The sequence below is a fragment of the Octopus bimaculoides genome, chromosome 1 (assembly GCF_001194135.2).
Source record: "Octopus bimaculoides isolate UCB-OBI-ISO-001 chromosome 1, ASM119413v2, whole genome shotgun sequence".
NCBI lineage: Eukaryota > Metazoa > Mollusca > Cephalopoda > Octopoda > Octopodidae > Octopus > Octopus bimaculoides.
The window spans coordinates 177,067,321-177,081,248 of NC_068981.1; the positions used below are offsets into that span (position 1 = coordinate 177,067,321).

At 32.8% G+C, this 13,928-nt stretch overlaps 1 protein-coding gene across 2 annotated transcripts in view; it reads left to right on the forward strand.

Annotated features, from left to right (window-relative positions):
• LOC106871068 (discoidin domain-containing receptor 2) overlaps positions 1–13,928 on the forward strand; it is a 180,817-nt gene that overhangs the window by 79,330 nt on the left and 87,559 nt on the right. For both annotated transcript variants that reach the window (XM_052972844.1, XM_052972854.1), the window contains exon 3: positions 6,259–6,400. In XM_052972844.1, the coding sequence (XP_052828804.1) occupies positions 6,259–6,400 (142 nt within the window). The remainder of the gene's footprint in view (positions 1–6,258; positions 6,401–13,928) is intronic.

The window sequence follows — 13,928 nt, forward strand, 5'->3', positions numbered from 1 at the left end:
TATATATATATGTTGTTGTACTTGGGGATGGTCATATTGCCAGTTTAGCCAATAAAAACACACGCACTGTATTGGCTAAACTGGCAATATGACCATCCCCAAGTACAACAACATTTGTTTCAACATACGATTTCACATCAAAAATCTTGCAAAACAAATATGTGCAGGTGACACGTAAAAGCACCTACTACACTCTCTGAGTGGTTGGCGTTAGGAAGGGCATCCAGCTGTAGAAACTCTGCCAAATTTAGATTGGAGCCTGGTGTTGCCATCCGGTTTCACCAGTCCTCAGTTAAATCGTCCAACCCATGCTAGCATGGAAAGCGGACGTTAAACGGTGATGATGATGATGATATATATATGTGTGGGTGTGTGTATGTGTATTATATATATATGTGTACTACATACATGTGTGTCTGTATGTATATGTATTTTATACATACACATATTAAATAGAAGCTAATGAAGATGAAATTTTCTGTTATTTTCTCTGTATTCATTAATTCGTATTGAACAGTTAGATTAAATTATAGCCTTTGCCAGATATAAAACTATACGCAAGTGTTCCTTGCTTGTGCTTGTAACTTCCATTTCTTTTAGGCTTATATTTTGGCTTCCCTGCTGAGATTCAGAAGGTTTGCAGGCAATTGAAAATATAATTGAATTTTTCAGACTATGCTCTGGTTCCTGTGCCAGATGATGAAATCTTTGTCAGCAAACCTAAAATGTTTTCGTTAATTAAAATACTCCAACTGAATAAAATGGGTTAGGAATTGTATTCTTTTTTTTATGCTTCATTAATTTTAATCTTATTCCCAAGATAGCTTCATAAATGGTCACTTGAAACATGAATAAATTAAATATATTGAGTAAAATCAATTCTAAAGCTGTGTATTCTTGTATATTCAGAAATTATAAAAACAATGAGAAAAAGGGTAACTATATATTTAGAAATCATTTAAAGAAATTGATTTAACATTCCAAAGAGGAGAAGTAAAACAAAAGCAAATGCATTCTGTTCCACTCTGCTAATGTTTCTTTATACACTGAGATACATAAATATATCCATACATATAAAGTAGTTCCTTCAATCTCCTGCATCATATTTGTTCTTCTTCTTTTGCTTCTTCTTTTCATTATTATTATTATTATTATTATTGGGCAGTAAACAGTTAGGCAGAAAGATGACAGTTTTAACGAAATCTTTAATGTATGGAGGAAGGTTGGGGAGGAAAAAAAAATCAATATTTCCCCTAATTAAGAAAGGATTGTAAGCAACTTAATCAATAGTGAGGAAGAATGCAGTTGAATTCCATCTCCTTTCTTTCCAGAAAAATGAGAAAAAAATAAGGTTTCTTGTACATTTGCTACTTTTGCTTTCTTTGTATCATATTCTTTCTCTCACATGGAATTTCCTTGGACAAAGAGAAAGTAATAACATTAAATTGACAAAGATTTTCTATAGTCATAGAGGCTTAAGCAATTCTGAACTGAAAGTTAAATTTGATTAAGGAATGAAAAAACAGAAAAAAAAAAAGGGATTTATTTTTGTTTCTTTTCATTCCTAGCTTTTTTAAAAATATTTTTACTTGCTTTCTGACTTGATTGTATAGGAATATTCTAAAACTGAATTAAAATTACGCAAAGGGTAAATTCTTAGGTGATTAAAAGTGGCATGTAGCTTTGTTTGTGGAACTAGTTTTCATCATACTGCTAATGATAATAACTTAAAGTTGATAAACCCCCATCAAACTTGGAAAACTAGAATGAATCTATTAAGATGTGATTGATTTTTCTTAGTAGCATATCAAATTATCAGAATTGTATTGTAGTTGTGCAGAGTACTGAAATACCATGTAGTTGACCAGAATGTCAAAAAGTTAAGCTGTTGTCTTCTTTATATATGTCAGCCAACTATCTGATAAATTAAGTGAACACTAGGACACTATTTCTTTATATTATTGACAGAAAAACACATTAAAATTAAATCTGCATTCAGTGATGCTGGTTATTGAAAATTCAATTCAATATAGAAGATACTAGCTCTTTGTATAGTTAGTTGAATAAATTGCAATAATGATAATATGGAAAATGTTTTGAAAATATGAATCATTTCTATGAAACTGCAAATAATCACTTTAATTTTAGGTAATACTTTAGCTGATTGTACATTATTAGATTTCAATATGATTATATTTATTAGAGTCAAGGTTTAATTGACTTGTTCCAAGATCAACAAACAATCAACCACAACTATTTTAATGACGTTAAAGGATGAGAATAAAACAGAGGTAGTCAGAGTTAAAGGGGGAAAAAAGAGAGGATTTTTTAAAGTAAATTTTAGAATTAAGGGGAAAAAAACTACAAAGTTGCCATATTAAAGCCTTACTATTGAAAGAACACGGTAAGGGGAGTTATGTCAATTTCAAATTTAAATCTTCACATCCTTTTAGAATTTTCCATATTCTCTACTATGTGTGTACATGTTCACTGTGCATGCACACACACTTCATTGGTTTTAATGATGAGTATTCCAATTGTTTGATCAACTGGACTCAGTGAATTATAGTGCAAATGGCTAAGGATTCCACTGACTCTTAGACCCTTAACATAATCCTCAGATTCACCATGTTACTGTGTGAGAAGGCTGACCTTTTGATTTTCAGGCACAGTTCATTTGACAAGCTTCCACACAGTTTATGTCTACACCATTTTACTAACAAAACTTGAGCTGTCACAAGGCAATGATAGAGGATAATTGTCAAAGATGTCATATGACAGTTAAACTCAAGGCATCTAGATAGTGATGTAAATTTCTTTATCAACCACACACACACACACACACACACATATATATATATATATTGTACTGTTTTTATACCAATGACCAGTTAAATGTCTTTTTGTTTCCATCTGTTTTTAAAATTCCAAGACTATTTGCTTTTAGTTAAAGAATGTTGATTGCTACATTCTAATATTTAAATTATAAAGGAAGTCGAATCTTAAGAGTCTGGAAATGATTGCATGTAAAGTATGTGGGTATTGCTTTAGGCTAACTAGTTAAAAATATCTTTAGGTTCAAATCCCATCAGTTTTGGCTTTGCCTTTTCTCACTGTTAGGTCAATAAAATAAGCACTAAGAATGAGATCAATTTGATTGTCTTTATTCCTTCCCTGCAATTTTTTTGATCTTATGCCAAAGTTAGGAATCAATATTTAACCTATAATATAGATGCTAATGTTGAATTCAAATAACAAGTATAGATTGAAAGAATCTTATTTAAGAGCAATTCTTGTGATAATAGGGATATTTTTTTTAGATACATCTGAAATTCTTTGAAAAACCGATATTGATGTATTGCTGTATGAGAAACTTATCAACATTGATTCCAGTAGAAAGGATAATGAACTCACAGAGAAATAACCTTTTTAATGATTATGCAACTTCTATGAAGACTAATTTATGAAACTGAACCTGGAAGCTTGTTTCTTTTCTTTTCTTTTTTTTTCCTATTGTTAACAGTATTTTATAGAATATTGTTCCTATATGAAATTATGGAAAATAGTAGAATGCTTCATATTGATTTCTTTTACATTTATTTCCTATTTATGAAACCATATGACATTTTTTCTATGAAAATGTCATATTTATAATTAAAATATATTTTTATCAATTATAAATCATTTCAAGATTCAAATATGGTGTTTAAACTAGTTCACTAAAAATGCTATATACAGTATGAACATTTTTGCAACTTCTTTCCATTGTGTTTTATACTTCTTTGAGAATATTATTCATTAATGCTCTCCTGGCAAGAGAGTTGCCAAGTAGCCTTGTTATAACTTCCACTATCTGTTACAAAAGAAAAATTTTAAATTTCCAAAACATTTAAATTCTGGTAACAATAATTGAACTTCATAGCTTAATGTTTCTTTCTTATTTTTATACTTTTCTTAACTCTTAAAGGGGAACATAACATAAAAGATCAGGTGGGTGGGGAATGGAAACACCAAACGAAATCTAATAGGTACAGGGTACTAATGTAGATAGTTTTGGGTTTCAAATCTATCACATTTACATCGCATTTATTCTAATCTGCTAATCTGCATCAATGGATTCTTCACATATCCTATTACTTTCATTTTGCTGTGTCTCTAAGATTCTGTCAATTTGCCTCCCCCCTTTCTTTTGATTTACAATTTCCTCATTGTGATAAACAATTCTATCCCATCAGTTCTCAAACTTTCCTCTTTACCAACAGATGTAGACACTGTTTTGAAGTTTTCTACTAACTTCGTTATTAGATGTTCAGTGGCAAGTGGGGGTCCATATCTTCAAGACGGACATACTCCTCCCCTCTACTCGCCTCCAAGCATCCCTATCTGGTGATAAACATCTTTATTACTGTGTTTCTCTTGACTCTTATTAAATGCTATGTAAACTAATTTAAAGGCACACACACACACACACTCAAATACAAATTTTTGAGACCTTTCTTCCTTGGAATTTATCAATATTTATCAAGAAATTCATACTCCAGCAATATTTGATTTACAGTGTCCCTTTTAGTTAGTTTCTCTAACCTTTAACCCCTCTGCCATGCAATTTCTTTTATGCTTGGTAGAGGCAGTTCTTGCTTCCTATCAAAGCAATTAGAATAAATATTCTTCATGGTTCTCAATTCCATTTCCATTGCTTGATATCCAAATTGCTCTCCAGCCCACTTCTAAAAGATTTATTTTTATTTTTTATTTTCCATGTCATGCATTTTCTTCTTAATAGCCACTTTTAAGTCTTGCTACTTTAATAGAAGTAAAGTTGTTGGCCATAGCTAGATATTTTTTCATCCTTCAACTTCCACATGGCAATGAATGTTTTGGGCAGTGAGTTCATATTATTCTCTCTCTTTCCCACTCTCTCTTTCTCATCACACTCCCCCCTCTCTCACATTCACCTCAAAATATTTCTATCTTTTCCTATTTTATCCTTTCCACTTAGTTGACTTTAGGAGGCTAAAAACCCATCCTTGAGATGTCTGTTTTCATTTACCTAAGTTTACAGGTTCATGGGAATATATTATTGGCTTACTTTACCAAACAATATATAAAATACGTATTTATATAAACCAGCTTTCCCCATTCTTTTTACTCTGAGGTACCTTTGAAATATATTCCATGTGTGAGGGACTCCTTAATTAAAAACTATTATATATCTTTATAAACCTTCTTTTCATGAAATTAAATTTCATAAGATGTTAAACAAATTGTAAAACTGTCTTTGGGAGGTTTGATGATTTAAAATCCAGCAAATGTCACAAAGAAGGTTTGAGAAATTTCATATTAACCAGGACCTTGCTTAAGAATAAATTATCCAACAATTCCCTATTAAGGGATCATTTTCCTGTAGTCTCCTTACTACCTAAAGATGCCAAAATTTCCCTACTTTAGGGAATATACCATGCATTGTTTAGCTTTCACTTGTTTCAGTCATTGGATTGTGGCCATGCTGAGATAGCACTTTGAAGTGTTTTAGTCAAACGAATTGACCCCAGTATATTTTCTTCGTTTTAAGCCTGACACTTATTCAGTTGATCTCTTATGCTGAGCTAAGTTACAGGGATGAAAAGAAACCAACTCTGGTTGGTGGGGACAAACCCAAATGCAAAGGCACACACATATATATGTGTGTTTGTGTGTCAGGCTTCTTTCAGTTTCTTTCTACCAAATCCACTCACTAGGCTTTGGTCAGACCAGGGCTATAGAAGACAATTATCCCAGGTGTCATGAAGTGGGACTGAACTTGGAATCACATAATTAATATAGAATTAAACACAAAAGCAACTCAAAAATGTATTTTCATATAATTACCTTATTTGTTATTTCCCATTGAGCCCTTATTACTCTTTCACCAGACCCTGGTTGAGAAACATTAATGTAAATAAACACACTTGGTTTCTCTGAAGATTTTTTTTTTCTGTTTTTGTTTGTTGGTCTCACTCAAGGTAAAGAAACCACATGATCAATGACTGTAAGATTGTCATTAGAATGTTCCTCAGTTCAGGAATAGCCTAGTCAGGCATGTGCATTGGGATTTGAACCCACAATTTTTATTTTAGTATTCTACAATTGCTCTTAAAAAAATATGTACCTGTCAAGACATAAACTCATTACAATTTTGTTTTGCACCTCTACTTTTATCTATATTTTTATTTTAGAATTTTCTATTTTCAATATTTGTTTCTTTTTTCTTTCTTTCAGAATTCGCACAGAGAAGAATGGTGGAGCTTGGTGTCCAAAAAATATAATCACTAAGGATACATATGAATATTTACAAATTAACTTAGGAGAATTATATGTCATTACAGATGTTGAAACTCAGGGCAGATTTGGAAATGGCAAAGTAAGAATTAGTTTTATTTGTCCACATTTTTTTTTTATTTGAAGCAAATGTTCATTATTATTATTCTATTTGAAAAATGAATTGCTAAACACAATCTTTTGAAAATCTAACGTAGTGTGATACAGGTTCAGATCTAGTACAAGTAATTTCTCATTTTTGAAATTTTTGATTATTGAAAGAGTAATTGGTGAATTTTTTTAAATGTATGATAAAGGACTTGCTTAAAAGCATTGAAATCATCATCGTCATCATCATCATTCTATGTTCATGTTCCTTGCTGGCAATGCTTGAATGGTTTGACTGGATCCAAGGACTGCATCGTGCTTCAATGTCTGCTTTGCTATGGTTTCTATGGCTGGATGCCCTTTTTAACGCCAACCACTTTACAGAATCATTCAAATATCAGACAAAAGGCTTTGAAGTACTTGTTCGAGCTCTTTACATTTTGAGTTCAAATCCTCACATGATTAACTTTACCTTTCATCCTTCTGAGGTCAATAAAAGTACCACTCAGGTACTGGATTTGATTTAACCAATTAATTCCTCCCTTCTGCCTTCGTTAGAAATTATTATTTGATGTGTTTTACCATGCTAGCATAGTAAAACAGACATGCAGTTATCAAGCACTCATCAGTCCTTCATCATTTAACACACCCAGCAATAAAGAACATCAGTTCACCTTTATTATGTTTGTCATGTTTTTAGCTTGGCATTTTTATGGCAGGCTATCCTTCCCCTTGATAAACACTTCAGAACCTGACCTGGACGTATTTTATTGTGCTACCAGCACAAGAGAGGATGTAGGTAGTGATACTAGAGAGTTTTCTTGACATTGTATCAATGCTTTTATTCCGAATATCTCTTCTCCTTAGACAGGTTACTTGCACTGAGGCTTAATTTACTTAAACTTTCGTCACTCTAACAATTTTTTTTTTCAGAATATCATATAGTAGGTATTTTGAACATGTTAGATTTTTAAGGTAATCTTAGAGCAAAGCCTAAAAAACATTGCTTAGTCATCACTTGCGAGTGAGTATGACCTGGTAGTGTATGTCTTGCTTTCACTAATTGTTTCAGTGCTTATGTACTTGTGAGCAGAGGTAAACATCCTCTCACCCTTCCCAGCCTTGTCTCAGTGGAATATCAATGATGTGACAGCAGGATAGAGGGATCTGCAACAATAGTTAGCTGGTGCTCATTTTCAACTGAGTAAATTAAAGTGGTGTGAAATAATGAGACTTGCTCAAGGACGCAATGTGCTGCTCAGTCCAGAAATTGAACCCATGACTTTATAGTTGTGAGCCTGACTCCCTAGCCACACACCTTCATCATAAAAACATAAGACTAAAAAAAGAATAACATCATGGTAACTTCTGTCTTTGTCATGTGATACAAAGTGTCATCTCAGTCTCTCTCTCTCAGTTGTGGCATTTCTCATTTATTTCTCTTCTAATTCTGTACTCTCTCTCTCTCTCTCTCTCTCTCTCTCTCACTAACACACACACACACACACACACACACACACACACATACACATACACACACACATAAATATATATAAACTATGTTAGTATACAGTTTACTGTTGGAGTCATCAGCTAGGTTCATCAACATCAGATGTTTTATCCCTTAACATAAAACATCTTTAAAATGGTAGAACAGCAGAAGGTGATCAGCCACCCATCTACAACAGTTAGGTCTCCAGCTACTGTCATGTTTATTGCTGACTGGATATTCTTTTTGCTGCTGTTATATTATTGCTATCTTCCTTTCCCTTCCTTTCTGAAGCAGCCATTGTCTTCAAGGTTTGTGACTAATTCTTTCATCCTAGCTTTCTACTGGAAATCTTCTTGGAATCTAGTCTCCCATGAAATAGTTAACTTCAACATTACCAGCTTCTTGCTGCTGGACTATAGCAGGATATTTTATCTACATCGTTGGTTCTCAACTGGGGTCTGGGCTACATAACAAAATAGTAAATTGGGAATCCACAAATAGTATTTTAAGGGTCCCTGAAAATAATTTTGCTTTAGATCTATGTATTGGTATGTATTGCAAGAAACAGCTAAGTTTCTTTCTCTAACAATTCACATAGTTCAAACTACACAAATTAATGTGTGAAAAACAGAATAGGCATTTTGAAAGAAGTTTCTATAAAACTAATTTTTTCCCCTCCAGCATTCGGATTTCTTAGTCAAATGTATTGCTTATTTATTCACATTGATATGAATTAGTCATGCATTACCTTGTAGCTTTGAGATTTCAGTGATGTGATTATTTATTTTTAGAATAATATTGTAAGGTAAGTGTGGGAGGCCAGATCTGGCTAGTTTCAAGATGAAACCGGTAGAATATTTTGGCCAGATATAGCTGGTTTAAATGCTAAAGGGTTAAATGTCAAATAGCTATGGTGGTTTACCAGAATAAAATAATAATCAAAGGGGTCATCATCATCATCGTTTAACGTCCGCTTTCCATGCTAGCATGGGTTGGACAATTTGACTGAGGACTGGTGAACCAGATGGTTACACCAGCCTCCAATCTGATTTGGCAGAATTTCTACAGCTGGATGCCCTTCCTAATGCCAACCACTCTGAGAGTGTAGTGGGTCTTTTACGTGCCACCAGCACGAAGGCCAGTCAAGCGAAACGGTTGAGAACCCCTGATCTGCATGTATTCCCTATTGTTACAAGCTTATGCTAAGGATGGAACTTCTCTACTGGTTTTTCACATCACAATACTCTCTAATCTCATTTTCTTCAGTCTGAGTTATTCTTTTAGAACCTGGTCATGTTTCTCCATTTATACCACTTTTGAGTTCAAGAAAACTGAGATACATAAAGAATAGACTCTAGATTGGCTGGTTTCTGGCATATGTAACATTTTCAACCTCATACCATCATTCCCTTGATTCTTGGGTTTACTGTTATGAGGAGAATGTCAACCTTAACTGGAAATAAAACTAGAATGAAGTATATTTCCAAATTTCATTTCAAGATAGCTTACTCTGCCCTTATACCCCACTTGTGTGAGGGATATTTACACACACACACACACACACACACACACACACACACACACACACACACACACACACACACACTCTTTTATTCATGATCAAGTAACAAAGGCAGTTATAATAAAGACAATTTGTTAAATATCAACATCAACAATAAATTGAAGAAAGCTACACTTGATATCAAAATATTAATAAAAATTTAGAAGGCATTATTGATCCATAATAAGAGTTGAGAACCCAGTAAATATTTTTGCATAATATACAACACTTTTACTGTGGTGTTACTGTTAATATTGCATTACATTTTAAAAGCTAATTCTACAAACTATTCTCTATTAAACTTCTCGAGTAGGTTTTACTAATTCATATTACTTAAAAAGAATATGTAAATTAAATAATAATCCATTAAATCAATCTAACCTTTCTTCCATGGAAACCACTTATATGAAAGGATAATGTTGTACATAAAATATCTTTATTAAATATTCATTAAGCTTACATTTTTTTCTTTTAAAATTATTGTTCATTCATTATTGGGTTTCATTACATTTAAATTGATAGCTGTTGCTATCAATGTGTCCTTCCTTTTTAAGTTGGTAGGTATGATTTGAAAGAGCTATGCCAACTATTTCTAGAAGGTCAGGTAAGAACACAAAGGCTGTCTTGTTGGCTTCTTATAGTATGGCATCATTAGAATAGGTGAATTTATTAGTCTGTTACTTCACTTATGATCAGATGTATAGTAAAGATAGTTGATTCAGGGAATGTTTAAAATCCTGTTATGCTATTTCATTTTTTTTTTTTGTATGTTAATGAAATCAAATACTGATATTTCACTAACCCATATTGTAAATCCACTCTAGATATTAGATAATTCAGAGATAATATATATATAGGTAGGGTTGAATTATTATGACTAGTTAAGTTTACAGCAATGTTTACACAAAGTATAAATAGTGGCAGTTTTATATATCAATTGAAACCTTGCCAGTAATCTTTTGTAACAATACTGCTACAGTGTGCTGTAGTGAAATATGGTAGATTTAGAAAAGTGGTTTGTTTCTTTCAACTAAATCAAGCACGAATTATTATGTTGGCAAGTTGTTTGCTTCACATAAAACATTTTGTATTTTTCTATTTAAAATTGAAAACAAACATGGTTTTACATGTTAAAAATGCTAATTTGGTGGTCTCTCTATATTTTGCCTAGTGATTTCTTGGATTCACATCAATTTCTATTTGTGCCTAACATTATTATTGCTGTAACCATGGCTAAAAACCGGAATTGGTTAAAAAAAAAAGTGGTCTCTTGTGAATTTATGCTTCAACCTTGATCTTTAATAATAGTGATTTTTTGTTTGTTTGTTAGCATTGCTTCCATGTTGCTATGTTATTTTAAATCTCTCTGCCCTCTACTCTCTCAGTCTGCTATTAGTCATCATCCATGAACTGGGAAATCTTTCTATATTGTACAAATAATTGGATTTTCCAACTTGTTTCCATTGATATTAACCAGTTGTCACATAAACATTTTCTGATTAAAATCTTTCCTTCCATTAAATGGAAATGCCAGCAAAATATGAGATGGATGGTTGGTTAATTTTATTTTTGTTTTGTTTTACAACTTCATTAATTGAATTAATTTTTCAAAAATATATGAAGTGGGGGGGGGAAACATTTTAGAAAAATCTATAGCTTTTCAATAGGAAATATTTTTTTTGTTAAATATTTTTATCCTACATATTTGTGTACAACTTTTGTTTTATTTTTATAATCATTGTAATATTTGTTTCTAATTTAATTATTTGAGCAATTAAAATACAGAAAGAATGTGGATTATTCTAACAACCATTATTACTAGCAGCTTTTATTGATCCCTGCAATTTTTTGCAACTGACGTCAGAAAGGTAGAGGTCACTGGAATTCAATGCCCAGTTGATAAAAGTTGATGGCATTTATTTTATAAAAAAAAATAGTGAAATGTTTTTTGAATTTCTCATGTCTTCATAAGCTTGTTATATATCATTATAAATGTATGTATGAGTATGTTTGATTGCACATACTTGTGTATGTGTGAAATGTATACAAATATATTTTTGCGTCTGCACATGTGTTTTTGAGTGTAAGAAAGGCTAATTATCAACTATGGATGAAATTAACTGTGAGCATTGCTAACATCTAATTAATTTATCAAAATGATGACCCCCAAACCTCAATCTTTCAACAAATGTTAAAATTTTTTCATTTGCAGTTCTTTCTTTTTATAAATCAAAACAGCAAATACTAAGCCCTAGAAAATTCATTTGATATCTTAAGTTTAAAAATTAGGAGCAAATGATTTTATTTTCCTGATTGCATCCTCATTGCAGAAATGTTCACAATATACATTTTATTCTAAACATTCATTCTTAGGTAAGCACCAAACAGTTTACAATAGAACTGGTTATGTTCTGTATTTTGTTTCTAAAGGGATATGGTATATTCCACAGTATTCCGTATGTTGCAGAAGGGAAAATCAAAAGTGCTTTTCTCATAATAATTTCTTAACATTTTGACATTTGAGTCTGGGCAATGAAGCTTCTAGTTTTTACAAAGTCACCTGTGTCACTGTGTGACTTTTTTATATATGACAATCTTCTGATGCTGTAGAACACAGAATGTGTGCCATTGTAGAGGGGAAAAGAAAATTTCCTTTTTCTAAAGCTTTAATTTCACTTTTAAAATTCTCTGAATCTTGAAACAATATGCAAAAACTAATTGAATGCTGAATTTCAATATTTTATGTTTGTCAAAAAGATAACAGAAAGTAATCTCATTCTTTCAGGGACAGCACCTTATGGGACAGCACCTTATGGGACAGTATAGTGTTGTGGAGGGAAAAATGTGTCCACTTCAATAACTTATTATAAATTAAACATTTATACTGCAAGTGTATCAACAATATACTTTAATTTCCAAATTTGTTTCAACTGTGTAAAGTTTTCATCAATTTCCATAAAGTTTGGAGCATTTGGCTTTAAAATGGGAATCTAAAAAATGAATATACACAGATGAGCATCAATTAAAATGAAAATATTATAAATAATTATTTAAGAACACTCAATCTAAACTTTTTGTGCGCAGGAAGGAGTTATTATACTGACAAAACACATGTATCACATATTCTAGCTCCTTTTCAGTTTTGTCAAACTTACTCTAAAAAATGCATAGTTATTAAATATAAAAATTATGAATAATTATATATAATAAATATATAATTGTATACAAAGTCTGACTGTTTACAAAAATCACTCATCGTCAAATTGCAAATCAAAGGGATACAAATTTCGTCTTTTAAGCTAGAATATCTAAAAATATCCTTAAGAAACACACTCAGGACAAAGGTCTGTTCGAAAACAAGGAGACACCTGCATTTACAGTGGCTTTTTGTTTGAAGAGCAAATGCTTTCTTGATGTTTTCCAGCTCAACAACTGTAAAGAGCCCAGTGCCAACCAACTGGATAGGACCATTGAACACATTATTTGTATGACAAGTGTCAATATCATCCCTTCTGGGCCAGTTAAATGTGTTGATACCAGCAACAACAGATCTATGAAGAAACTTGAACTTAATCATACAACCAAAGACATGTTCTAGGGCCCTGCCAATGTAGAACTGGCAAAGATAGTTGACAGCATAGTACTGCTCCACATGCACTGTGATACTGTTGGGAGAACCAGGCTCTGCATTTTCCTCTAGAAGACCTTTTTTGGCCCTTCTGATTACTTTTCCAAAGTTTTGGGGTCTCTTGAATGCCTCGTTGTGCATCTCTTCTTCTTTGTTTCTTGCTGCTTGTTTTTTCTTTTCAACTTGGACTCTTCTTTCATTCTTTCTCTCTCAGTGCTTCTCTCTCTCTCAGACATGGTTGATTTTTTTCTCTGCATATTTCCTTCTCTTCCTTTCTCTGTTTTTTTTCTTATGCTCTTCAAGTTTGAGAGGATCACTTCTTATTTTCTTCCTGAACTTCTTACTTCTTTCTGTACTAGAAGCCATTGTTTAAACCAGAGTACTGACAAACTGTTCCCTTGAAGGAGTCCATGTCCCAGTGCTTTTAACCAATTAGTTTTTTTCTATTTTTCTCTAACTGCAACGGCCAAAATTAGACATGAAAATTATGATAATTTATGCATAAGCAACAGTAGGCTGAGAATCATCATCATCATCATCATCGTTTAACGTCCGCTTTCCATGCTAGCATGGGTTGGACGATTTGACTGAGGACTGGTGAAACCGGATGGCAACACCAGGCTCCAGTCTGATTTGGCAGAGTTTCTACAGCTGGATGCCCTTCCTAACGCCAACCACTCAGAGAGTGTAGTGGGTGCTTTTACGTGTCACCCGCACGAAAACGGCCACGCTCGAAATGGTGTCTTTTATGTGCCACCCGCACAAGCCAGTCCAGGGGCACTGGCAACGATCTCGCTCGAAAATCCTACAGGAGCCAGTCAGGCGGTACTGGCAACGGCCAC